The sequence below is a fragment of the Patella vulgata genome, chromosome 9 (genome assembly GCF_932274485.2).
Source record: "Patella vulgata chromosome 9, xgPatVulg1.2, whole genome shotgun sequence".
Taxonomy (NCBI): domain Eukaryota; kingdom Metazoa; phylum Mollusca; class Gastropoda; family Patellidae; genus Patella; species Patella vulgata.
The window spans coordinates 31,984,954-32,012,160 of NC_065887.2; the positions used below are offsets into that span (position 1 = coordinate 31,984,954).

The window sequence follows — 27,207 nt, forward strand, 5'->3', positions numbered from 1 at the left end:
TAAGTATATTCACGAACTTTGGGTAGCCACGGTGGCTCAGTGGGTAGAATAATGCACACATGGGGGGGTTAAAAAGTGGAGTTAACCGAATGGAAGTGACCGTCTGCTATATGCGCGTATCACTTTAATATTTATCGATGAAGGTAATATGGAATGTCATTTTAGAATTGTGAGCTCTTTCGATTTAACTTGGTATACATACCATTAAAATAAAAGCTTACCAGAATTATAGAGATCATGCTAGAGGTCAGTTGTCTTAGGAGTGTAGATTGCGTGCGCCAAGAAGTCCGATATATATAAAGAGAATAAGCAGTATTGAACTTATTTGACCTATCACCAGGCGTGTCTTATCTTTAACAGCCCTACCGCTTTTTCACGATGATAAGACTACGATTTTAAATTATTGGGAAATAATAATGTTAACGATGTCCCCTAAAGACAGCAAAGAATCAGTCGGTCATGGTTACGGCTGGACGACGCTTCCTGGAAACCAAGGCTTGTTCTAAACGTAGTCGAAGTTGTTTCATGCTTAAAGAAGCTAAATCGTTATTCTTTGGCACCTAGTAATAGACACAAATGGGTCGCATCGCATATAAAAAAGTATTATTAAATTTCGACGTGTAGTTCATCTATTTACAAAGCAATTCTCTCCCTCATCCCTTTTCTTCATCTTGCATGGCCATTTGTGTTCTAGAATCGAAGAAAAGGGTTTGAATTAACGTTTTCTGTCAGGTGTTGGTAAATATTCATGGCTAAGAGGTGGAAGGTTAACGGAGTTATGATAATATGTACGGTGGATAATTACATGATTTCAGTATGCTACTTGAACTTTGTATATCTCAAATTCAGTAGTCAACTTCATACAAAATCTGGAGCAAAGACATGGACTTGTTGCTCCATCTGCAGTGAAAAGCGTTCAGTCCAACCAGGCAAAGAGGCTAGCATTTACATTGAGGTCAATGGGGAAATTAATGGTGGTCTGCATCCTTCTGGTTTTGCCAGAATATAAATGATCTCCCTTATAATGGTATATTTTACCACCTGAATATTGAGACCATGTAGGACAGATCAAAAATATAATACTAAAGGGTTATCAGTTCGTTAAAATGACTAGACTTCTTTGATTTGATTTTAAAATAATATGATGATCTGTTAATTATCAACTTCTAATAAATTGTTAGGTCCAAAAGATAGAGCCAATGTTGAGAGATTTAGCTGACTGTTTAGTTTAAGCCAAAAACGAAACTAAAATAAATAATCAAACAAACTTCAGCTTAATATTTGGAAATGAAAAATATAGATATACATTTCTCATCACTAATCGAAATAACACCCCAAATAAACTCAATTCAATACTTTATTTTAACCTATAGCTGATAAAACTTGGTCCCTGAAATACAAATATCAATCTAATTAAAGTATACGCAATAAAAAACAAATTAAAGATCTAAACAACAATGGACCTACCAATAACTTGATGGCCAATCAGCAACTTGTCCCAATAGTTACTTTGAAGATGGCCAAAATGCGAAGAAATATACCAATCTATTCCTCTAGTTTCTGTTTTGAAATGCTTAATTTGCATAACAGGGGTCAGGGATTGCTCCACTTTCCCCACTGCTTTATAAAGAAAATTATAGACGCAGTAAGTCAATACCGATAAAGTCAAGTGAAAATCACACCCCTTTGATACTATGTGAGAGATGGAAGGTAAAATAATTATTAAGTATACAGGTCACAATTGTATGGAATACAATTACTGATTATTACTGAGCGACGTTTCGACTAGGCTTCTCTAGATTGAACAATGTTTTGACTAGGCTTCTCTAGTCATTGCTTGCTAATGACCAGAGAAGCCTAGTCGAAGCGTCGCTCAGTAATAAGCAGTAATTGTATTCCATAGAATTGCGACCTGTACATTCCAGTTCAATTTCTAAATGCCATTAAATCGGTAACACTTGTAACGCAAAGGCGTTATAATCCCAAAACTCAACTATAGATAGGCGTATGCCGAAATTCAATTATATACTCACATCTGAGGCCCTGAGGGGTGAAATCCTCTCCGAGGCCCTAATGCCACTGCCCTTCAAATTCTTTATAGAAATGTCCTAAATGGGTAACGTAAATATGGATTTTCACTGTTCAATTGTATAAGTAGCTTTTTAATCGCAAAGATTACCCGTGCTCTTTAGAATGTCGTAGAATTTGTGTTTCTTTGTTTTGTATGAAAGTAATAATCGTCAATTCGTCATTGATCTTTTAGGCTACCTCTAATTTTGTTTGATTCAGACATATTTTACTCTAAAGTATTCATCGATCTCTAGTTTGTATTTATTGTTTGTATCCAAGTCCTTAAAATACTACTTTTAGCAATTTAACCGCAACTTTCAACTTTGCCCCTTCTTTTCCTTTATTTCAGTTGCTGATTTCAGGCCTATAAATACATTTATTTTGTATTTTGTTCTATACTATTTAGGTCTATAAATCCATTTATTTTGGGATAATACTGTGTTCAAGATACAGACCTAATAGACCCACTGGCCTACTAAACTCCCGGCGTTTGCTGTACACTTTGAAAATGTGTAGGACTACGACTCGCCAAAGAACAGCGGTGGCTCAGCGAGTATGGCACTGGCTCGCTAACCAGGGTGTCTCTAGTCCGGTCGCCAAACTCAATATTTCAAGTGAACCTGGAAATTGTATATAAAGTTTTTTTATGGTTGATTTTAGTAGCCAAGCTTGTCCTCTTTCGGAATCTGTAGGGTGAACCTCGGTCACCCTTGAGCGTTTTGAGAAATTCAAGATGGTGTCCAAGACGGTCGCCACATCAAATAATCCCCTATATCTCCAATAGTATTTGTTCTAGGATGATAATTTTGGTGTCTAACCGTATATTTCTTGGGCCCAGGAATTCAATAAAATCGTTCATTATGTTGTGGGGTAAAATCCAAAATGCCAGACAATATTGCTCTATAACTCGATAGTGGCCGTTGAGGGCCATTATTTCACCAACACAAACTATATCTAGAGACAAATAATATATTTCTGGATATAGGAGCATGGGAGTGATACGATAACACCACATACATGCCTATCAGGGGCTCCAGGGCCACATGGGTCGGTCCTGAAAAGGGAACATAACCTCCACAAAACTAGGTAATACCCAGTTTAATCCTTTAGTCGTGTTTCTGGCTGCAATCTGTGACAGCACAGGCGCAAAATTAAATTAACCGGCATGACCCCGTGAATGTTTTAGACCGTCGAATTTGGGCCGATTGGGCCCCGGGTGAAGCCGGCTATTTTTCTAGTAGGCCTATAGGCTATAATCTAATGATACCGCACAGAAGAGTATGATGGGCAAATATATAGAATAAAAATATAGTATGTAGAACCCGATGTTTTTCAAACTGAAGTCCATGAATACAAATTAGTGTAAAAACATGGCAAAGTAAAACTAGATGTAGTTATATATTTCAATGCTGTGTAGGCTACTTGCAACCACGATTTTAACAGGGATTTTATTGTCATTGTTTTCCTCGCTGTGTAAGACTAAGACAGAATTAAACCTTTAATTTTAAGGGGGATTGGATGGCTGAGTGGTTAGCGTGCGCGCGCTGTATCATAAAGTCTGTCATTGAGTCGACTGGCGTGGTTTCGAATCCCCGGTTGTACGTGGCAAGGAGTAGTGTCACCTGTCCAACCTCGTGGGTTTTCTCCGGGGCCTCCGGTTTCCTCCCACTGCTAAAGACCCCTACGCGCAAGCGAATTATGTAAATAAAATTAAACCATATGTTAGTCCCGAAATGACCTAGTTTGTGTCGAGTGGACGTTAAACCCCATTTCTCTCTCTCTCTCTCTCTCTCTCTCTCTCTCTCTTTAATTTGAATTATTAATGTGGTCTTTACCCTAAAATTTTAAATTCAGAGTTACTTCCCATTTCATCATGGCGTCTCAGGTACGGATAATTCTAATAATTTATTTATAAATGAATGCCTTTTAGGTAAATTGATATTTAGGAAAATGTATTTAAATGAAAATGACCAGATAAACACTAAAAATTGTTTCAGAACATTGCAATTTGCTCAAGTTTGCCATAGCTATTTTTAGATAATGACAACGCGTCTGCCAGGTTGGCAATATTTTCGTGTTGTTGAATGACATCACATATAGAGTAATAGACGTCTTGCATTTCCAGATCAACGCCCCCTTTATAGTAGTATTTGTATATGTATATAGCCACTGGCAAATAGTGAAATAGACAAGTGCGTCTGTTATAGATAATCACATTAATAAAGCGAGGACTAGCCAACACGTAGAACTAAATTATCCATGTCTTAAATTTACTGAATGAAACATTACATGGTATGGGTAGCCTACCCGTGGTAATCGGCTCATTTAGACTATGGCCCAGTATGGGTGATTCTTGGCTTATTTGGACCATTATATAAAGGAGCTAAATCGCTAATATTTGGGACCTAGAATTGACAAAAATGACTCACAACTTATATAATAATGTAATGTGAATGTATATAAACTGATTTACATTCAATCGTTTCTGTTTTTACTGTAATTTCTAATTAGTTATTTTCGGCGAAATACGCCAGAAGTCTCATGTGAATGGCAATCTTTAGGGTCTGGTTTTTCCAATCTACACCGATGGTATTTATTGCGCATGCTCTCCAGATAAGAATATAGCGTCACTATTTGACATGACATGTGGAATATGTCTAGCCCTGTTCTTTGAGTCCCTTGTTCCAAATGGCACTGAAACGCATTATGGTACACGATTCATGTACCAATGGTAAAATGTTTATTTTGTCTTGAATATTGGATATCAGAAGCCCATCTTTTCTATGTAAGATCACAAGACCAATGTTGATTTGAATTGACAAATAATTTGTGTTTTCAATGTCGAAGATTTTTGATGATATTGAGTTAGAGACTTAGCTACTTTAAATGGCAAGAATACCATACAAATGTATGTACCGTACCGTTATTTCAAATATATTTGCATATGATATATTTAATAATAAGAAAAAAAAAATGACGATAAATAGTGTAATTAGTGATTTATTGAATAATAATATGTTCTAAATCATGGAAAAGGTCCTTCAAATGTGATTAACAATTTCTCAATATCCCAGTCCACCCAAAAGTAACAATTAATAACCCAATGCTACCCAATATCACCATATAGTATTATTACCCAGTATTATCAAATGATAATCTACATGGTAATAATATCATCAATCAAATAGCTGCATACCAGTATAATCTGCAACGAATTTGCAATAAGGAAAGAAAAAGTGTTTTGTCTAATTTATGAGTGTGTCTGTGAAATCAAGAAACACTAAATAATTCTATAAATGTGTAGGCGTACCATATTATTATGGTACATGGCTATCAGTCTGATTATCATGTTTAGGGTTTGAATGTGCGGTTGAAGATGCAGACGATGTGTGACTTCCATATTAGCCATGAGTCAAAAGTCATGCAAAGAAAACTTTGTCTCTGAATTACTCTGATTTAAATTTTAGATTTGTGTATTAAGTTTCAACTCAATTTTTCTATTGCTGTCAGTCTGGTGGAATAACAACATTGCTACTGTCTTTACTTCTGATATTTTGAGTCCCCAGTCATTTGTCCATTCAGAGATTTGATCAAGAGTATTAACATTGTAGCAAAAATTGTATTTTTTTGGTATCTTTAGGATTTCCAGAAAGTGCGGTCGTTGGGCTGATGACGGAAACTTGAAGCGTTCCGTTTTCCATTGTGAATTTTTTGCTCACAGTTTCCTGCACGTAAATGTGTCTGTCATTAAAAATCCTCTCCCCACCTATACATGCAACCTTTGAAGTTTGCTTTGTGGAGTTTTGTAAAATACAGTCAACCCAAAAGCTTTGGTCAAACCTACAAAAATAGCACATAATTATACATGTAGATCATTTTGGGCAGATATTTATATTGATGAATTTAATACATGTATAACCAAGTAACAGAGACCTGCCTGATATTGCCTGAAAGCAATACACTAAATTGGTTGACAAATGTGTAAAACTTTGTTATTAATAGCACTATACTAAAATACACATTAAAATTAAATGCTTTGATTAAATCACACCTTTACATGTACTTGACAAAGGTATATATCTCTGTAGAAATATACATGAACCTATATGTAAATTACAACATAATTTGTTAATTAATGACTAACCCGACTAATTAATATTAGCCATAAATCTAATAAACAACCAGATCTACCCAATAACACAAATTACCTATTATTAGATCTGAGTAATTTTCATTTTTAGCCAAACAGGATTAGCCTAATATTTTGATAGCTTTTCTACAGATCATTTATTTTCATGATAGTATTAAGTAGTACATTTTCTCGGATGCTACCGTGTCTGCTATTTATGTTAAATTTGGGTCCATAAATCGTTAAACCCCATAATTCTAACTTATGTTTATTTTCTGAACAATTTACGATGTAAACAAAATCTACTTTTATGTTTATTTTCTGAACAAGGTAAGCTAAATATTTTGATTGTTTTTCTATACATACATGTAACTTATTCACAATAACATAGTAAATTTTCCATTATACTAAGTACATGTACTAGGTTACTGGTATTTGTTTTAAAATGTGTATTGTATTGAACTAAACTTAAAATGACATAAATAAAAGCACATACAGTATAAGCTTAAACAAATTATGCGAGAGCTAAATCTGCTTATTGCAGGTCTTTCTTTAGGCCTGAAATGTTTTCTAAATTATTAATTAGACATGGGTTTGGCCAGACAGCCCTACTCCTTTCATGTGCAACCCTGGGCTTGAAACCGTGCCACTGATAAGTTAAGATCTAAATATCAAATGATCTGTTTGTGACATGAAAATGTGTATCTTGATTCAAATTCATATTTCAACACTTGACTATTGTCACAATCCAGAATCCCAAGCAGTAATTTCTGGCATACCAGGAATATTCTAATGGAATCTAGAATCAATACCATGTACATGTACCTTACATTTTTGCTAGAACTGGATTAGCCTGACTGTACTACAGTATTTCATTGAGCAATTGCTTGAATAAATTCAATTCAGTTTAGAAGAATTTCAGTAATAATTGTTTGTTAATTATTACTGTATAAAATTATGTTGACCTTTTGAAAATACAGATATGTATGTGACCAATGTTCATGTTGTTAGATATATATGTAGTCTAATATTGGCTATACATATAGTAAGACTCGTGTGATGATAGTATTAGTATTTTCTTCATTTATAGCAGAAATATTGATTTTTCCCCAGCAAGCAAATCACTTAACTTGTTGCTATACAAGTTAAGGCATGGATGGCATAAGACAGATCAAATCTTAATTCAATGTATAGTCCAATTAAATGTCCCTATAGATCCATTATTTATTGATTTTTTATGAGCAAAGAAGATCAAGTTGATGTCTTTAATTTTATTGTGTTGATTGATCGGTGGAATTTGGTTGACTTGAAATTTTATATATGCTTGATATTACAATGTTTTTATTTAGAGTTCCCATACATGTATACCTATGAACCTACATTCTTTTAAAATGTGTTAGTCCAGAATTTTTGACTGCCTAATATTTTTTTTTGTGGTTATTATTATTATGTTTGATGATGATAAGGAGAGAGTCCGAAAGATTTGGCCCTGTGGTTCAAAGGGTTTTAAACAAATTTCAGACAGATTCTTACCTGGTATACCTATATATTATTATATTACTTCTAAAGATACAGCTCCGACTTTTGTACTACTTATGTATCCAAAGTTCTGAACAAAAAACGATAGAGCTACATTTGTGCCAAGATGTGATATCGATAGGTAAATGTAGTATTGTTATGGTCAAACATGTAACTTCCAACATAAAAAACATTTTGAATGATCATTGGTCAATACATATTGAAATTGTAATTATGCTTCCAGATGAGGCTTTTTACCATTACCCGGTAAATGAAATGGTCTGAAAACTGACAAAAAATAGAGCATTATCATTCTGATACTCAACAGCCGTTGGCTATCATAATGAACTCAACAGCCATTTCGGACTCTTTATACATGTATGACATCTTACTTTAGTTGAGTACTAGTAGTCATATGATTATTCCTATGGGCATGATGTAGATGAATTTCTGATTAAGGGAATATACTACTCTTATTATTAACTTCATTATAAACCTGATGAATTCTTGTTGTTACCATTGATCTAAATATACAAGTTTTACTGTGCTGTTTATTAACCAGATAAAACTACAATTGTAAAAATCTGTCAAAGAAAATTCTGTTTATATTTTTTTAGAAGATGTCAATGAAAGCTGTCAAATGTCCCAGTGATGATCTGTCACTGACTAATGCAGCCATTGTTAATACAGCTGATTTTAAAGATGCTAGGTAAGATTATACTTGCATTCTAAATACTGAATGAACTTAATTTATCAGGGCTAATACTAATAAATAAGTGAAAAACTGAGGAATATGAGTCTAATGTACATATATCCAATTTTTGATATCTTGTTAGAAAATGGCTTTTGTTTTTAAACTGGTAATATCACAAATGGTTTGTTTTATTTAAAAGCCCTATAAAATTTTTTACATGGTCAACAGAACTAGATATAAAATAAATATCATCATTTGGCTTGGTCATTAATTTAACCTGCTGCCACTTTTACTGTTTGGATATTGTTTACACCGAGATTCTAATAGAATTTGCTTTATCAAGAAATTATTATAGGATGCACTTCAAAAATTATTCTGCTGTATGAAATTTTACACATTTTGGCAGATATGGCTATTCATACAATCAAGGCTAAACATGGCCACCCTCTTTCTGCTCCTTTAGAGAGGTGATAAGAACTGCATAGGTCTTCCATAATGTAGACATTTCTTGTGTGTTTCGGAAATGCATGTTTTAATAATTGTTTAAATTATATAGGATTTGATTTTTATGTATAGAATTCTAGGTGTAGTATTGTTGTCTTATCTTAGGACTTTATTTCAGTCATATAGAAGTATCTGTGATACCCCATACAAGCTACATATTTACAGTATTACCACATACAGCTATTGGACCTGGTAAAGTAGCATTTAATGCGGTTCATGTAAGTATGGCTACATAGGTTTTGAATCATCATAAATTTCATATTTTAAACTGCTTACATTGTAATGTAAGTGCCTGCGTTGGTTCTAGTGTGATTATGATGCGTATCATTTATACAGAGAAAGTTTTTTGAATACTATAAAACTAAGGTTTTTATCAGCTGCAATTCAATTTCAAGGATTAGAAATGGAGTTTAAAACCATACACAATCAAGTATTCAAGTCGATCAGTAAAGTTTACATTAATGTTTCTATTGATTTTACACTATAACATTAATGTCTAATATTACTACATGTATTCATAATTCTATCTTATCTTTTTGGGGATTTTTTTATACCTGGATGTTCTTAATTACATAATAACGACATAATAAATATAGTTTTGACTTTACATTAAAATAGTATATAGTTTGGCTTTACATTGAAATAGTACATAGTTTGGCTTTACAGTAAAATAGTACATAGTTTTGACTTTACATTAAAATAGTACATAGTTTTGCTTTACATTAAAATAGTACATAGTTTTGACTAAAATAGTCCATAGGTTTTTTTTATTTAGATATATGTGAATCATCAGTAAAGAGTGTTTTTTTTATCTGTCTGTCATTATAGAGAAAATGGGGAAGTATAGTAATTGGATCAGAGTTGAGTGTCAGAAAGTTTCATTTCAATAACAAGAATCAGTGTATTGGTGCAATAGTACTAGAAATTGATTACCTTAATAAGAAACAGTAAGTTATACTTTTGTGTATATTTTTAATAAAATAAAACAACAGGAATTTAATTGTGTTTAATGAAATACTTCATTCATTTTGTCATGATTTAAAGCCAAAATTGCTTGATATTTGTGTAAAAACTGATGGAGTATTGATTCCCCTGGAAAACGAATTATCAATTAATTACTGTATAAAACTTCTTGCATCTGCAGTCTTTGTATGATACAAATTTATACTTGTGCAGTCTATAAGTGCTCCATAATTTGGTTTTATGACATTAAAGTTGCACCTATTGTTTGAGAAGTCAAGTGATAAAAATAGGAAATTATATGCTCTACTACTTTCCAATGAGAAGAAACATGTGAAAAGTTAAAAAAAAATGTCACCAATGTGATTATAGTTGTTCCAAATTGTTAGGCCTATTATAAATAATTCTTGTTTTTACAACATATGTAAAAAGTATGAAATGAATGAAATATTTTTATTATCTGTTTGTAGTGCTAATTCAGATACATTAGACAGTGATAAAATGGCTGCCGAGTTCTTGATGTCATTTGGTAATTTTGGTCTGGCAGTGGGTGAACCATTGGTGTTTAAATATGAAAATAGAATGTTAATTGTTAATGTTGAGGACATTGATGGTGAGTATAATTAAATAAAACATACTGTTTTATAATGGCTATGCTGTTCTACATCATGGGATGTCAGTGTTGTTGACATTCATGTAGCCAATCAAACTTGCAATACAGAAACATTTCTTCTAGAGATATTGAGCTGTGTATGTAGTAATATTATATTATAGATCATTGTTTCGAGAAGGTAAAGGCTGCGTTGTTATTGTTTCAAATTTCAACATTACAGCAGGACAACCCCATTATACATGCCCCATGTTTGGCTCATAGTTTATATATTTTAGATGATTTTTGATAACTTGAGTTCAGCTAAATCTATGATATGAAATGTTTTGTATACTTAGCATTAGCATGGGATAGAACTAAACGCCAAACAAATTCTAATGATTTCTAATAATTACTTAATGAGTTGTTACTCTTAATCAGATTTTAGTGTATTGTAAATGTTTCATTAACGACAAAATAAAAACTATGTTACAACCCTTGTTGACTGCCCGAACGACTTAGCAGCTGTAGGTATATGTTTTGTTACCTGGCAAACTATCTTTTAAAATCATGGATATCAATAAGACAAAAAAGCTGCACAGGTGGGGTTGTAGATCATTGTTTGAAAATTTAAGATGAATTAAAATAAAAACACAAATTTTGGTTTAATTTAAACTTCTGTATATTTTCTAATTTTCAGTGGTTGATTATACAACAACAGATAAAGATAAAATAACAGGAAAAACCAGGAAGGTATATAATAATATGTATGAATATTTTTATAAATGTTTTAATGATCTAATTGCAAAGTCTCAAATTACAGACATGGATCATTAATTACATGTAGAAAGATCCTCACAGTTCATAACTATCTATTGTAACTTTACTAACTCTGTGCTGTGATGGACATAAATATAGTAATATTTATTTTTGATACAATTAATGTCAAGTGTACACTTTTTAATTCTTTTTATCAATAATCTTTGAAACCAGTAATAAATTAAAACAATGTTTACAAAGTAAAGAGAGATACACATTATTATTGTAATGTAAACTCTAAAATCAATAGTGAAAGGGACATAACTTGGCAATGTCCCTTTAAACAGTCATCAGTTAGCAATTGATGCGGTTAAAGACCACTTAACAATGGTGTAAGTTTGTTGGTAGCCTTCTTTTTTTTTTAAGGCACAAGTTGGACTTCTGACACCAAATTCAGCTGTGATGTTTGAAAAAGCCGAAAATTCTCAAATTAATTTATCAGGAAAATCAAAAGGGTATGTTTTTATTTGATAGTATAATAAATATATTTGTTTAGCAATTGATGCCGCCACAGATTACTTTATAATGGTGTTTCCCATTTATTTTAATGTTAATTCCCATCACTCTTGTCCAGCTGAAACTTTCTCCAAAATTTTGTGTGTTTTAAATAAATAGATAGGCTATTATTAGTGGGTAACATATCTTTGAAAATAAATACATTTTCTTTTGTTTTCTAGTAAAACAGCTCAGCATCAGTCTATTATTAATCCAGATTGGGATTTTAATAAAATGGGTATAGGTGGATTAGACAAAGAATTCTCAGCCATCTTTAGGAGAGCTTTTGCATCACGAGTTTTCCCTCCTGAAATTGTTGAACAGTTGGGTAAGTACGTTTTGATAATTTTAATTTAATTGGGTAACACTGAATTGATGACAATTTTCAAAATTTAAATAAACTAAATCTGCTCGGTAGTTGAATGCTCTTCTGTAGAAATGAAATGAATGTTAAATGACAACGTTTACAAAAACGATTTACAAGCACATCAACTTATTCACAGCCTGATAGGACCTCTGTTTTTCATCTCTTGCAAACAACTAGAAACTGTTCTAACAATTGTGATAAATCAATCTAAGTGTATGCCTTTGTAGTCACTGATGAACCTTCTGATATTGCTGAGAAACCTTTTTTTTACTACAAATCTGTTTTTATGGTATATCAGGTAGTTATATCACAACAAACAAGAACAATATTCTACCAATCAAAATTACGGCTTCTTCATACTCATATTGCATTCTTATCAGAATATTTTATTTTTAGGAATGAAACACGTGCGTGGTATTTTACTGTTTGGTCCTCCTGGTACAGGCAAAACTTTAATGGCTAGGTAAGTAGATTTATTATTATTTAATTGCTTAGCCTAACAGTGTACAGGCAGAACACTAGGTTTAAAACCAGCCATGAAATTATTTTCTTTTGTCTGGTTACCATCCATCCAAATATTGTTCAGAATTCATATATAATTGAAAATACTATCATATCATACATCTGTTTTCTATAGGTATATTAAAGCTAGCAGTCTTGATTGAGCTATGACAACACATGCTATAACAAAGTACATCCCAAGTACTAAATCAATTCACAAAATCAAAGGAAATGACTGTCATAGGTTTATATTTATGGAGATGTGATGCTCAGGCATATTCATTGCAATGTCTAGTTTGGAAAATATTTTATATAGATTTGGGGTTTTATTTTTTTTAGACAAATCGGAAAAATGTTGAATGCCAGAGAACCAAAGATTGTAAATGGTCCACAAGTTTTAGATAAATATGTTGGTGAATCAGAGGCTAATGTTAGACGTCTGTTTGCAGAAGCTGAAGAAGAAGAAAAAAGGGTGAACTGCTAAATTTATTTAATAATGACTTGTGTTTTGCTTTATCAGAAAAAAGTACATCAATTCAAGTCATAAGACTCTTGGTCTACCCAGAAACTACCATCTATTGCTAGGCTTGTCTGTTTTGTTGATCCTGTGCTGATTGACCCTTCCTCTACTGAAAATGTAATTATATAAGCAAACTTGAAATTATTTTGAGTAAATCATAACTGTATGGCCAAAATAGATCTTTCACTGTTTCTTCGGCCTAGATGTATATAAAGAAAAAACTTTTGATGCTGTCAATCCTTTACCAATATTCAGCAAGTGATTGCTAGAGGCCCTGCCTATCGTGCCCAGAAAGTAAGGTGTGCAGAATGTGATTGTAGTGTATGTATAGTAGAAAATGAATCAGCTATCAGCTCATAAATTTGTTTTGATGTCCCACGATGGATGAGGGGTATTCCACAAAAATCCTACATAGGCAAAATTAATAATGTATATATAGGTGAATAAATCAAAAGAAATTTTTTTATTAGCTACAATCGGATTAAGATATATATCTAAATATCGTTTTGTTTTTAAGACTCTGGATCAAGGTCTGCTTGTTGATATTACTTAAATAAGCTGATATTTAAATGTAACTACCTTTGTATATTTTAGTGTGGTAAGAACAGTGGTCTACATATTATTATATTTGATGAAATTGATGCTATCTGTAAAGCCAGAGGTTCTGTGGTAAGATAATGCATTATAATCTTCCAACAACAAACAATTGTAATCATTTCTTACCTCATTCTAATGTAATTGTTAGCATGCGGCCAATACCAAAATATATCATTAATGTTAAATTTCTCAAATATAGCTTTTGAGACTCTAATTGAGAACCTAGGTGTTGTTTCTTTTATCATTTTTCTTTTAAACAATGTTTTATTTCGAATTTTCTGGAAGGGATAGGCAATTAACAGTTGTTACTGATTATTTTCTTGTAAGCTATTATACGTAGGTCTAATTCGTTGATTATTATTTCTCTCTAGGCAGGTAGTTCTGCTGTACATGATACAGTGGTAAATCAACTGTTGGCAAAACTTGATGGTGTAGAACAGTTGAATAATATTCTAGTCATAGGTATGTATGTCTTCATGCTGCAATCCAATTAATATTAGATTTTTATTTTGTTCCAGTTTTAATTTTACCCACTATGATTGGTTAAAATAATTATTGTCCAAGACAAAACATCTCTTCATTGGTCAGATGATCAGGTCAGGTCAATTGATGGTGTTAGACCTTGTAGATGTGAAAATACATAAATATATCTTTTTGAAAAAAAAGGAAAGTATGGTCAAATTTTAATTAGACCACTAATTACATATAAGACATAAAATGAGTATTTTCTCTTAATGGATGATATAGGTATGACAAACAGAAAAGATATGATAGATGAAGCTCTGATGCGACCTGGTAGATTAGAAGTTCAGATGGAAATTGGTGGGTAATGAATTCTGTTTTAAATGTTCTCAATGGTGTAACTTGTTGCAGGTTAAACTCGTTTGTGGAACAATATCGTGACTGCCATTTTGTTATCAGTTAGAGTCTGTAACAAGCATGCTTTAGTTTCTTGATATAATTATTGTGGTTGTGTGATTAGGACATGGATCATGTCAAACATTTGACATTTTTCATTTGCTTGAGGGTAGTGCCTGTAGTGCTGTAAAAAAAGTGTGTTTAGTCCTTCAGATGGGATGAATAACACACTTTGATTAAATCACCTATGCTACTTGTAATTGTCAATACATATATGATGCGTTTTCTTCTTTAATTTTTGTAATAATGCTTAAACATTTTTTTTGTTATGGTGTATTTGACATACAGGTCTGCCAGATGAGAAAGGACGAGGCCAGATTTTAAACATTCATACAGAAACAATGAGAGAAAATAGCAAACTAAATCATGATGTTGATCTTGCTGAGTTGGCTGGTCTTACCAAAAACTTCAGTGGTGCTGAGATTGAAGGTTTGGTTCGAGCTGCTCAGTCAACTGCCATGAATAGACTTATAAAGGTGAAGGATTCTTCAAAATTAAACAAATGCCATTTAGCTAGGGTTTCTTAAATAATTGAGATGGATATAAATGTACACAATATAAGTAATTAAGATGGAAATAATTTTATAATGTACACAATATAAATAATTAAGATGGATATAAATGTACACAATATAAATAATTAAGATGGATATAAATGTACACAATTTAAATAATTAAGATGGATATAAATGCATACAATACACAACATAAATAAGATGGATATAAATGTACACAATATAAATAATTAAGATGGATATAAATGTACACAATATAAAAACTTGAGATGGATTTAAATGTACACAATACAAATAATTTAGATAGATATAAATGTACACAATATAAATAATTGAGATGGATTTAAATGTACACAATATCTGTTACTTTATTCCCGAAAATCATAACTTAAAGAGTGAAATAGCTTCAATTAAGAATTATTTATTTTACAGGCCACATCTACTGTCGAAGTGGATACATCTGCTGTAGAAAAACTGTCCGTTACCAGAAAAGATTTTATGCATGCATTACAAAATGATGTCAAATCGGTAAGTGATCATTTTCACAGACACATTACAAAATGTACACCAGAGCAAAAAATTAATTGAGTTTTAGAATATTTCTGAGAAAAATAAAATATTTAAACAAAATTTATTTCCCCTTTCTACTATTGAAATTTAAAGGGGTGAAATTCCTACTTCGAGTTTGATTGATATTAAAATGTCTAATTGGAGCAGAGTGCAAGACATAATTTTAACTCTTAACCCATATTATAGTAATGTGTATGATGTGCTTACTTAGATACATATATCTTTAATATGATTTTATTACACTTCAGGCATTTGGTAGTAGTAAAGAACAGATAGATGAGTTATTAATCAATGATATATTATCGTGGGGTGAACCTGTTAAACGTGTTCTCGAAGATGGTGACTTGGTTGTAGCACAGGCAAAATCTAGTGATAGAACACCATTAGTTTCTATGTTACTAGAAGGTATGCACAATTTAATTATAATTATCTTATCACCATACAATGTAATTCTAACTTATTTTCTATCTTATCACCATACAATGTAATTCTAACTTATTTTCTATCACAACCATGTTCTGTAAATGATGTCAATTAGTCATATTATAACCCTAAACTTAGCAGATCCACTCTCATACCGCTGTATCATAAGATCTATCATTGAGTCAACTGGCGTGGTTTCAATTCCCCGGTTGTATGTGACAAGGAGTAGGGTCACCTGTCCAACCTCGTGGATTTTCTCCGGTTGCCTCCCACTGCTAAGGACCCCTATGAAATTTGCACAAACGAATTATTGAAATAAAATTGAACCATATGTTAGAAATGACCTGGTTTGTGTCGAGTGGACGTTAAACCCCATTTCTCTCTCTGCACTCTCATACACATGGGTGTTCAAATTTCTTATCATTTTTACATAAATCTGTCAAAGTTTGACAGCATGCTTGGTAAAACTGTTGTGGTTAATTTTGTGCTGATATTCTTTTATAGGAACTCCTGGAGCTGGTAAAACTGCTTTAGCAGCTAAAATCGCAAGATTAGCGGATTTCCCCTTCACAAAACTTTGTTCTCCAAGCAATATGATTGGATTTACAGAATCTGCTAAATGTCAGGCAATTAAAAAGGTAGGTCTCACTGAACAAATCATAACTATTGAATTAGGTTAAACAAAAATATGAATATAGCATTTCTGTGTGAATAAATAATCAATGATAGATTGTGTTGAATGGCAACTCATCTTAGAAATTTCTGCAACCACACAACACCACATTAAGAGTGTATCCGTGAGAAGACCATGCAAAAATCGCAAAAAGTGCTAAGATGGGGGGTCGGAAGTTTTTGATCAAACTTATGGTATGACACCCCCTAGGGGCAAGAGGTAACATGCTGAAGTGGTTACTGTCTGATGTCGCTCTAAAGGACTGTACAGGAATTATTCATTTTATGGGAAAAATTGCGGTTTTCACATGTGTATTTATCACCCTTTTTAAGCACAGACTGCATTCTATGGTGGAATAGCAACCTTCTAATTTTGACCCTGTCTGATAAAGCGGGTGGTCAACTTCTACCCCAGCACTAATTTGAAAAAAAAAATCAGTACATACTAATTTTGTGTGGACTTGTTTTAGGGTACCATATTCACATTGTCCTTATAGGGCAGAAAAAGATACACTGTAACTTTTTCTTTCATGGTCACAAGTAGAATTTCTTTGGATGGTTTTGAAGTGCTAAGCACATAGTATCCATAGGTGTAAAAAAAATGACCGGAATGCAACATACTTAAAATATACAGCTTATTGAAAAGTGCTGAAAATAAGCTTTTGTGATACATTTTTTTGCAAATTTAATTAGAGAAATAAATTTTTTGACTTTTATACGTTTTCATCATATCCATAGCCATTATTTGTACCATGTTGTACTCTATATAAGTGTGTATTTGTATTTATTGTATATTTGATATTGTCATATTGTCCCTTTAACATATTTGTTGTATTGTCTCTTTAAGATTTCATTTTCAAACAAGTTACCGAAAATGGCTACAAAATGTTTAATTTCAGAGCATGTTTCCACTATTCATTTTGGGACACATCCACTGATTTCTACAATACAGAAATGTGGAAGCTTAAATATTAAAGGCAACAAAGCCTAATTGCGTTGAAGTGGGTGACATTGAACAGTGTAGTATGGTAGCTACAGCTCTTGGGCACCGTCAGCTGCACCTTCAGGGCCGGATTTAGAATAAGAGAGGCCCTAGGCAAACCCCCTGAACAGGGCCCACGACATGGACCTTGGGGCCCTGGGACAAGCAACTCGGTGAGAGGGTGGGTCGGGGGAAGTCATGCGGTTGGTGGGTCGAATCTCACTTTTAGGTGAATTTTTCATTTTCGTTGGATTATTTTATTTACAATAATGTCTATTTGAGAGTAATGGATATGTTTGTTAAGATTGAGCACGTCGAAACTCCAATGGAAGGTCGTGGACAACTGCAGAAGTCAATTCCCGTTGACGCCAGATGAGCCATGAACGATTACAAGCCTTTGAAAGTATTTTTTTTCAAGATATTTTTATAAAACAGATACTAATGTATTTTAGTGCTGGTAGTAAACACCATATGAATGAAAAGGAAAATAAATTGTTAGGTTTTTTTTATCTACTACGGTTAATTATCTCAAAAATAGGGAAATTACAGGTTAATTTCATGGGTTATTGTTTCCTTTACCTAGTTTTTGTCAAGTCGATTCCGTCCATTTTTATATTTTGTATCAAATGTTGGGAGGTTGCTTGTTCACGTGAGCATAAATTTTTTAAACACACCCCATGAAAGAAGTAGCTATAGGGCGTCAAACTTTGGGTGACGAAAAATGGGGAATTTAGACAGGCTTTGATATCCAATCCGTATACAGATCTCGTTCGCCAGAATCGTCTGAAGTTAATATTGTGCTAACAGCACTGAGTCATCGATAAACTGTGTGAGTTTGGTCTTTCTGTTACGTATAGTAAAGGTGTAAGGACTTGCCAAAGTTGGTATTTGAGAAAAGACAGATTTTGGCAATTTCACCATATGAAAAATGTTTTTTCAATTTTCTCATACAGGAATTGAAAGATTTATCTAATATTGCACATTTATGTGTTTTGGGACTATCCCAACTTATAAACCAAATTTGGTCAAAATCTGTGATTGAAGCCTTAGCACCTTCTGCATGGTTTTCTCGCGGACACGCTCTCAAGTTGTAAAGAATGCAGTTTTGAATGATTGGTTTGATTTAAATGAAAAATTCAACTGTTACAGATTCTGTATATTTTATGCATTCTTTAGTATACGTACATGATACAATAGTTTTAACAATGGACAACCCAAAATGCAAATTTATTTGATCATTTTTTCTTTATAGATTTTTGATGATGCTTACAAGTCACCACTTAGTTGTATTATTATAGATGATATTGAGAGATTATTAGGTAAAATTATTTTGATAATTATAATATTTTCTTAATACTCATTTACCCTTTACAATATTTGATAGTGCCTTTAAATGTAATTTACAATATTTTATAGTGCTTTTAAAGGAATTTACAATATTTTATAGTGCTTTTAAAGGAATTTAACAGCACTACGTATTATATATCATCATACGCCCACATTGAAATGTGGTCGTATATTGTTGTCGTGTCCGGTGTCCACAATTGCTTGTGGACGCTCTATAGGCTAAAGTTAATATCTGATTGTCTTTAAATTTATGCACAGTGTTTAAGGTTATGAGACGAAGAAGCCTATTGATTTTCAGCGATTTCCGATACTTTTTGCCAGAGTTATGGCCCTTGATCACTTTGAAAAATCTTGTGGACGCTCTAGAGGCTAAAGTTAATATCCGATTGACTTTAAATTAATACACAGTGTTTAAGGTCATGAGACGAAGAATCCTATTGATTTTCAGCGATTTCCGATAATTTTTGCCAGAGTTATGGCCCTTGATTACGTTGAAAAATCTTGTGGACGCTCTAGAGGCTAAAGTTAATATCAGATTGACTTCAGATTGATACACAGAGGTTAAGTTCTTGAGACGAACAAGTATATTGATTTTCAATGAATCTTTATGACTTGAACAGCTAAAGTTTCGTATACTAAACGTTAGCATGGGGCAGAACAAATTCTTATGAGTTGTTACTCTTAATTAGATTTTAATGTATTATAAATGTTTCATTACCGAAAAACGTAAAAATATGCGACTACTCTTGTTGACTGCCCGGACGATATAGCTACTGTGGGCATATGTTTTGTTGCCTGGCAACCTATCTTTTTCAATATGATATCCAAAATTGATTAAATTTATTTTCTTAGCAAAAGTGGTAATGCCTCTTTAATTTATTTGTGAGTTCATTGAATCACCATGGTATATAGTTTATACTGAAATATCTTACAGATTATGTACCTATTGGACCAAGATTCTCTAATTTAGTATTGCAAGCATTGTTAGTATTACTAAAGAAACCTCCACCATTGGTATGTATTGATTTTCTTTTATACATACAAAACGAATATCCATACCGGTACATAATCTTATAGAAATAGAAATTGTTAAAGGAATCATCCCAGAGAGATATTAGTGAATAAAGCTGGTTAATATTGTGTTTATCACTGTCTGTAAGCTTTCTTTGGTGTTTTGTTCAAGGAAATAGGATTTAATTTACCATACAGTGTGCTTGCTATAAGAGAAAAATTGCCTGGACATCGACACTGCAGCCTACTCTTATTTTGAATTCCAACTGTCAAGGTTTTTTTTACCTGCATACTATGATGTACACGGGACCTCAGTTTTTTGTTCCATCTGAACGACTATACGCTGTCCTTGTTAGGCCCTTCAGCCTGTATCCACCCTGGACTTCCTAGTTAGTGAACCACTCCTCAAGATGTTATATGGCATAATAATAATTTATCAGGAAACAATTACCGTAAGCTTTTTTGGCATAGTATGTTTTCGTTTTTAGGGTCGTAAGTTATTAGTTATCGGAACTACAAGTCGTAAAGATGTGTTGATGGAGATGGAAATGTTGAGTGCTTTTAATACAGTTGTTCATGTGTCTAGTATTTCTACTAGCGAACAACTAATTGCAATATTAGAGAATAGTGATGTTTTTTCCAAAGCTGACATAGACAAATTACGAAGAAAAACAGCAGGAAAACGGTAAGTTTAATTAGTCATCTGAAAGATAAAATTATATAGTTATACTTAAGTCTTAAAAAATATATATCAGTTGTAATATTTTTGTTTGATATCAAGTTTGGACCTCTGAACATATCTCGATATTAACAAAGTCTATCAAAAAAGATTTTGCCAAATTTTCTGTATCATAGAATTAGATTTGTATATTTGGATGTGGAGTTGACCAATCACATTCTCCATGATTACTCAACTATCCCTATAAAGAAATATATTTAAACCAAGATGAAGTGGAACAGTATGAATAGTGTAACCCTTGGGCATATTAGAATCATGCTAGAGACTAACTACAAGAACGTGCTGTATGATTAGGGGCATTTCATTTACACATGCCAAACTAGTTTTACTTATATTCAAACATGTGGCTGCCTTTCACTAAATTAAACCTAATTGGGATTTTTGAGCAAAAGTGTTTGAGAAAATGTGTAAAGTTATTTCGTTATAACAGCCAAAGTGGTTTAGTGGGTTTTCTATTACTGGTAATATCAAATCATTAAGAATTAGCTACAGTTTAGCAATATCATTTTAAGTTCGTGAAATGAGCAATTATGACAGATGACTATGGAGCCTTGGAGTTATTATTACCATTTGTATGTATTTATTATTTAATTTTATTTATTTCAGAATATTTATAGGAATCAAGAAATTACTGGTTATTGTGGAAATGGCCAGACAGGTAAGAATTCAAACATAAAAAATTAACTATAGACAGTCAGATACCCTGTGGAGCTACGACTGGCATCACTACTTAATGCCTGATATAAGTGCAAGAGGATAGTACCATACAACAAAACAACCCACGAGACAAACCTGCTGACAAGACACAGAAAGTACATAAACACTGCAAGCAATGAAAAAAATGTGTATATCAAGTCAAGTGAACGGATCTCGGGCCCATACTACTCTACTTCAGACCCTATTCATGTGACATTAAAGGACAATATTGGTGTCAGTCATTATCACATGACTGACAATTGACACCAATATTGTCCTTTAAAATGACTATAGACCTCTTTGATTTTGTAGAATGATACTATGTCTTCATTGTAGATTTGAACATCCATATATAAAGTCTGGGTTGAGATATAACCAATTTTGTAAGCCAAATTTTAAAGATGCATTATGTAAGATTTAGATAAAGAGATAGCCATTCTTGCTATAGTTGTTCCAAAATAGATCATGAAAAATGAATGTATTGAAAATTTCATTCAAATTACTTTATTCTGAGTGAAGTTATAATAAGTGTTGGAAGATGTAGCATAGATAGATTGCTTATTATCGTAGCATCTATACTGGACAAACAAGACTAAGTCTCAATTATCCATTTTATGATTAATCTTGCTGGCATTCTGATCCATTTAAATCTGTGCTGCCCGATAATCTAGTTTGTCATGTTAATAAATGTCTAAATAATAGTTTATATAACATTTGAAGTCAAAATAAAGACCTACAGTAGGCAGATTTATGGAGTAAATAATACAACTTCAACTGAATATTTCGAAATAAGGATTTAATTGTATTGTGCTTTGTCCCATCACTAATCCAGATAACACATTAGATTAACCCCAATTCAATACTTTATTTTGACCTAAACAAAGTAGATTAGCTCCTTTCGATAAGAGGTCTATTAAAATCTTATAGTGATTTTTGGGGAAGTGTTCCACCCTTTGGATCTAATATGTAAGTGCTCAACACATGTGGATAGGGCTATATATAATAGACATGTGCCTCACTTGCCCCTGCGGTCAGTTACAGAGGACAGCATGACCTTTATGGATGTGGTAAAGGGAGGGAATCACAAATTAACCATAGACTCAATTATCAAGTAGGAAACTTATTATAGATAATCAGAAATGGCACTGTACAGTGGTCAATTTTTTTAACACTGCTTATAAATAAATTATATGAACTTGTGCTTTATGGATGTGGTAAAGGGAGGGAATCACAAGTTAACCATAGACTCATTTATCAAGTAGGAAACTTATTATAGATAATCATAAAAGGCACTGTACAATCATCAATTTATTTAACACACTTTTTCACGGCTTATAAATTAATTATATGAACTTGTGCCATAACACTATCCACGTCAATTGAGTAGACTTGTGAGATATTTCACAAAGTAGATTGACTGACATTGTATGCTATCACTCACTGTTCAACTTTTTAATTGATTTTTTTTAGATGGACGAAGATCACAGAGCTGCAAAATTCCAGATGATTTTAGAAGATGAAGGGGCATTAGATATGTAATTTAAAAGATTACTAGAAATGTATAGGCATATTTAGTCCTAATTTATTACTAGTGTATGTCAATTAAAGGCCCACATTGCTTCACATGACTTCTATTGCTTCAGATTATACTGTCTTTCTTTTAACATCAAATGAAAGGCTATAACTATTCCTGAAAGTTGACCAATAAACTAATCAAAAATGCACAAAAAACTAAAAGTTCTTAAATAATTATAATGAAATTACTGATGTTTCCAGTGATTGGGGTTTCGCTATCAACCTGTAGGCCTACATTCTACTCATGGACCTAGAGGTGATGTTGCAAGTTAGTTGTCTTGATGAGTAACAGTTGATTGCTAAAGCTCTATTTAAGATGTAAGAAACTACTACTTTTTCACTGCTTATAAATTAATTATATGAACTTGTATCGTAAAATTATGAGGGAGTTGGGAAAGCCTTGTGGTCTAGAGTGTAACACTTCGAGCTCTAGCTGGCCACTCTAGCAGTCGTGGTTTCGATGCCTTGTGTGAGCGTGTGTGGCTTGGAGATATAAAAATATAACAACTTGTCTGCGATATCACACTGTGTGGAAGTGAATGTTAAACACCAACCTGCCATCCAGTCAGTGTAAGCAAGGAGTCACACCTCAGTTTATGTCTCTTCTTGTAATGTTGTCAGTTACTAAAATCTTGAAACATAATAAATCGGAACAAAATATATCAATAAGTAAAATGATGTTATTGAAGTGTTTTGTTTCAACAGATCTGAGCGTTTCTAGAATTATCACCATTAAGAAACAAAGTAAAATAAAAAAATTATCCTTTAAACAATTTTCTGTTTTGCAATTAAATTTTATTTTATAAAAGACACAAAGAGTACAATTATGGCACATTAATAACACACCTTATCTATAAAAAAAAAAACCAGGGTTCACAGGACACCATACATAAACAGGGGTTGTAAGTATGTTAATCAAACGTGACGGTATAGCCTATTTACCTTGGGGAGAAATTTCAAATCAAAATGTTGTGCCATTGGGTTGCTTGATAGGGTTACATAAGTCAATTAAGGAATTCCATTCTGGGTTTGTATGCATGACTTGATAATCAGACAATCACTTACGTCTAGAATATCAACACCAGACGCTAACACAGCATAGAATTTGGAAGCTTATGGTCAACACCACTTATGAACTGTAAATTTATCGTTAAGTATAACAGAGATTCTCAGGACTAGAACAAGGTTTGTTACTCCATTAAGGAAAATTGTAAATTCATTCTACCTCATGTATAACATCAGTGGTACAAGGTTTACATACTGTTTCAATACTGTATATATATATATATACGATTATACATTCCTTTATATATATAACAATCAATATGATTTATGTTTTGTTTTATTATGTTGTATTACAGTATCATGTGACATATTTTCTTTATAAACAGTGTTCAGATCAAATTAAATTATTATTCTCCAATCAAGTTGTCTGTATTGGTATACAGTGCTTCACTTTGTGATGAATTATGGGAATTTTAAAACACATTTCTGTATTAAGAGTTGATCTGCTAGGTTTAAGTTATAATATGACTGGTGGATGTCACTGACAGGACACAGTTGTAATAGAAAGTGGGTTAAATTGTTATAAATTGTAATCTAGTTTTATTTAGATTTATTTGAGCATGTGTTTGATTGTTCAGTATTTGAATCTGGATTCATGATCTTAATTTAAGAATTATTGGTTTATTCATGCTTTGTAATCATTTAGTGTTAATCATTGCTTTAAACAAAAAGAACATTAAGAGATGCTCAATCAAACACACACTTAATTTTCATCTCATTCAACATATTAATTACTATCTATAACATATTTTACCATTAAGAACAAACCAACAATGTTCCTTTCTTATCAGTCCATTAAACATCACCAAAACTTACTGAAATAAAACCTAAAACAACATCTATTTTGGGGGTACACTGAAAAGAACTGAATATTTTGCCAGGGCATTAATTAACAAGAAAAGTTGAGATATAATCAGGGATGGTGGCAGGCTAGTCTAATATCAGGCTGGGTTTTTTATCAATTGGGTAAGGGAATTAAAGGATGTGTTCAGTCACATAGCACTGTGTCTTGATGAATGCATAGGGTTCCCTTTTACTTGTAAACAAAAGTTATAATTAAACAAAAGTATATATTTCAAGACAAAAACATATTGAAATAATAGTCTACAGAAAAATAAAAAGTTTCTAAGCCGTGTGGTTATTAATTAAGACATTGAATTAGATTTAAAAATCAGTGCTGTCTCCAGGTATGTATGTATACATAGTTATATATAAATGTAAATGTATGTATATGTAAATTAGATTTAATTGGTGCAATATGTATATGATGCATTTTTCATTACATCTCATTATTATTGTTAACTTAAACATCATGAATTTTATATAGAGTTATTATTACACGTGTGTTTGTGATATCTTGTTGGTTTTGTTAGCAATATTTAGAGTATTTTATGTGCTGTTATCATGATTATGCAGAACATTATACCCTTATTATGTCCCTGATTATGCTTTGTTTTGAGGTGATGTATACTACAATTACTATTGTTCAAATAGTTATGTGTATTATATGTTAGCTATTATAGTTCTAGAAACCATGTACATGAAAATCTAAATGTTCTAAATTAATGTATAAAATAGTTATTTGCTTTTTTTGCGTGTTGTCCATATAACGACTAATAGACATAGACGTGCTCGTCAGCATTCAATGTATTGTTAGTATAAAGTTATGATATCTATCGACTTTTAGAAAAATTATAGGCACGTCAATTCAAGCTTAGACTTAATTAAAGAATTTGTTAACAACCGGCGCTTATACATACTTTCCCATATGCAAACTGTGTGATTTGATGATATATTTGAACTACAACATATTCAAACGAATTTGTCTATCAAAAGTTTGCTCCAAATGCCTCCCAAACTATTTTAATCCAAGGAACTACCCTAAGTCGTAAAAGCTATTCGATGTACAGATACTATAAGTGTTTCCTGCGCTGTGGAGCAGACAAGCCGACAGTTGGTTATTCCCTTACATTTTTTCCCCATGGGTGTTTTCAAGGACTCAAGTATTCAGTATTTGGATGTCTCTACTTTCCTTATAATACCAGATGCCTAGTTCCTTTAGGAACGGTCTCTGATCGGACGATGTCCGCTGGCCGTTCCTATCCATCTCTATATAGCTGCAATATGAAAATACCGCTCTTCCCCACCTCTGTTCTAAGGCTATTTTGGAATCCTTACCTTCTATTGTTCACCGTGATTCTTTATTTTTCGCCAAAAGGCATCATTTCTCGCCATATTTGACACAAATTTACAATATTTAAACACTATTTTCAAGTAGAATTTTAAAAAAAAACAAAAAACATGCGGTCTGCGCATGTTGAGTCTCGTAATGGCTGATCGGCCCAAACTACCAAATGCCATATTTTATTGGAAAGTACTACCCGATAAATACGCGGGAAAGTATATGTATCCGTAATAAATATGGCGCCCAGATACGAAACGGGGATATTTTTATTAAGTCTATCAAATTGGTAAATTTTCTTTGTAAAAGAAGTGTTATTTGTCCTTCTGTCCTTCTATCTGACAATTACTAGTCCTGGTTCCACTAAGAACGTCATGAACCGACACAATCTTTAATTTATTGTGACTTTTGAGGCAGAAAGTTTTTATAAGTTGATCCCAGTAGCTGTCTTCTACATGTAACTATTGTTACAATATAGAAATAGGTAGACCACGTCCTTTAAATTCTTTTTTAAATTTGACACTTATTAATTGTTGTTCATGCACATATATCCAGTGTTGTTCTTTGTCTTTGTTATTTGATTTCACGTTTGATATTTCATCATTTAGAAGTTATAAAGTATGGGACCAGAGTAACAGGTCAATATATTATATTATTTAATTGTTATTGACTAAATTAAGCCCACAAGTTACAGGGCATTGATAAATATTGATCTTCATTGTAAACAATATATTAAAAAATTTAACTTA

The 27,207-nt window shown here is 32.5% G+C and overlaps 1 protein-coding gene across 1 annotated transcript; it reads left to right on the forward strand.

Moving 5' to 3' along the window:
* The first annotated feature begins 3,934 nt into the window (after window positions 1–3,934).
* LOC126832126 (vesicle-fusing ATPase) lies at window positions 3,935–27,207 on the forward strand. Its single transcript, XM_050562834.1, has 22 exons — window positions 3,935–3,955; window positions 8,335–8,426; window positions 9,034–9,133; window positions 9,744–9,862; window positions 10,346–10,488; window positions 11,165–11,217; window positions 11,650–11,738; window positions 11,961–12,106; window positions 12,542–12,608; window positions 12,986–13,118; window positions 13,761–13,835; window positions 14,135–14,225; window positions 14,511–14,585; window positions 14,970–15,157; window positions 15,629–15,724; window positions 16,015–16,171; window positions 16,694–16,827; window positions 19,096–19,162; window positions 20,125–20,204; window positions 20,690–20,886; window positions 21,547–21,598; window positions 23,107–27,207. The coding sequence occupies exons 1-22, from the start codon at window positions 3,944–3,946 to the stop codon at window positions 23,173–23,175; spliced, it is 2,235 nt and encodes a 744-aa protein (XP_050418791.1). The 5' UTR covers window positions 3,935–3,943; the 3' UTR covers window positions 23,176–27,207.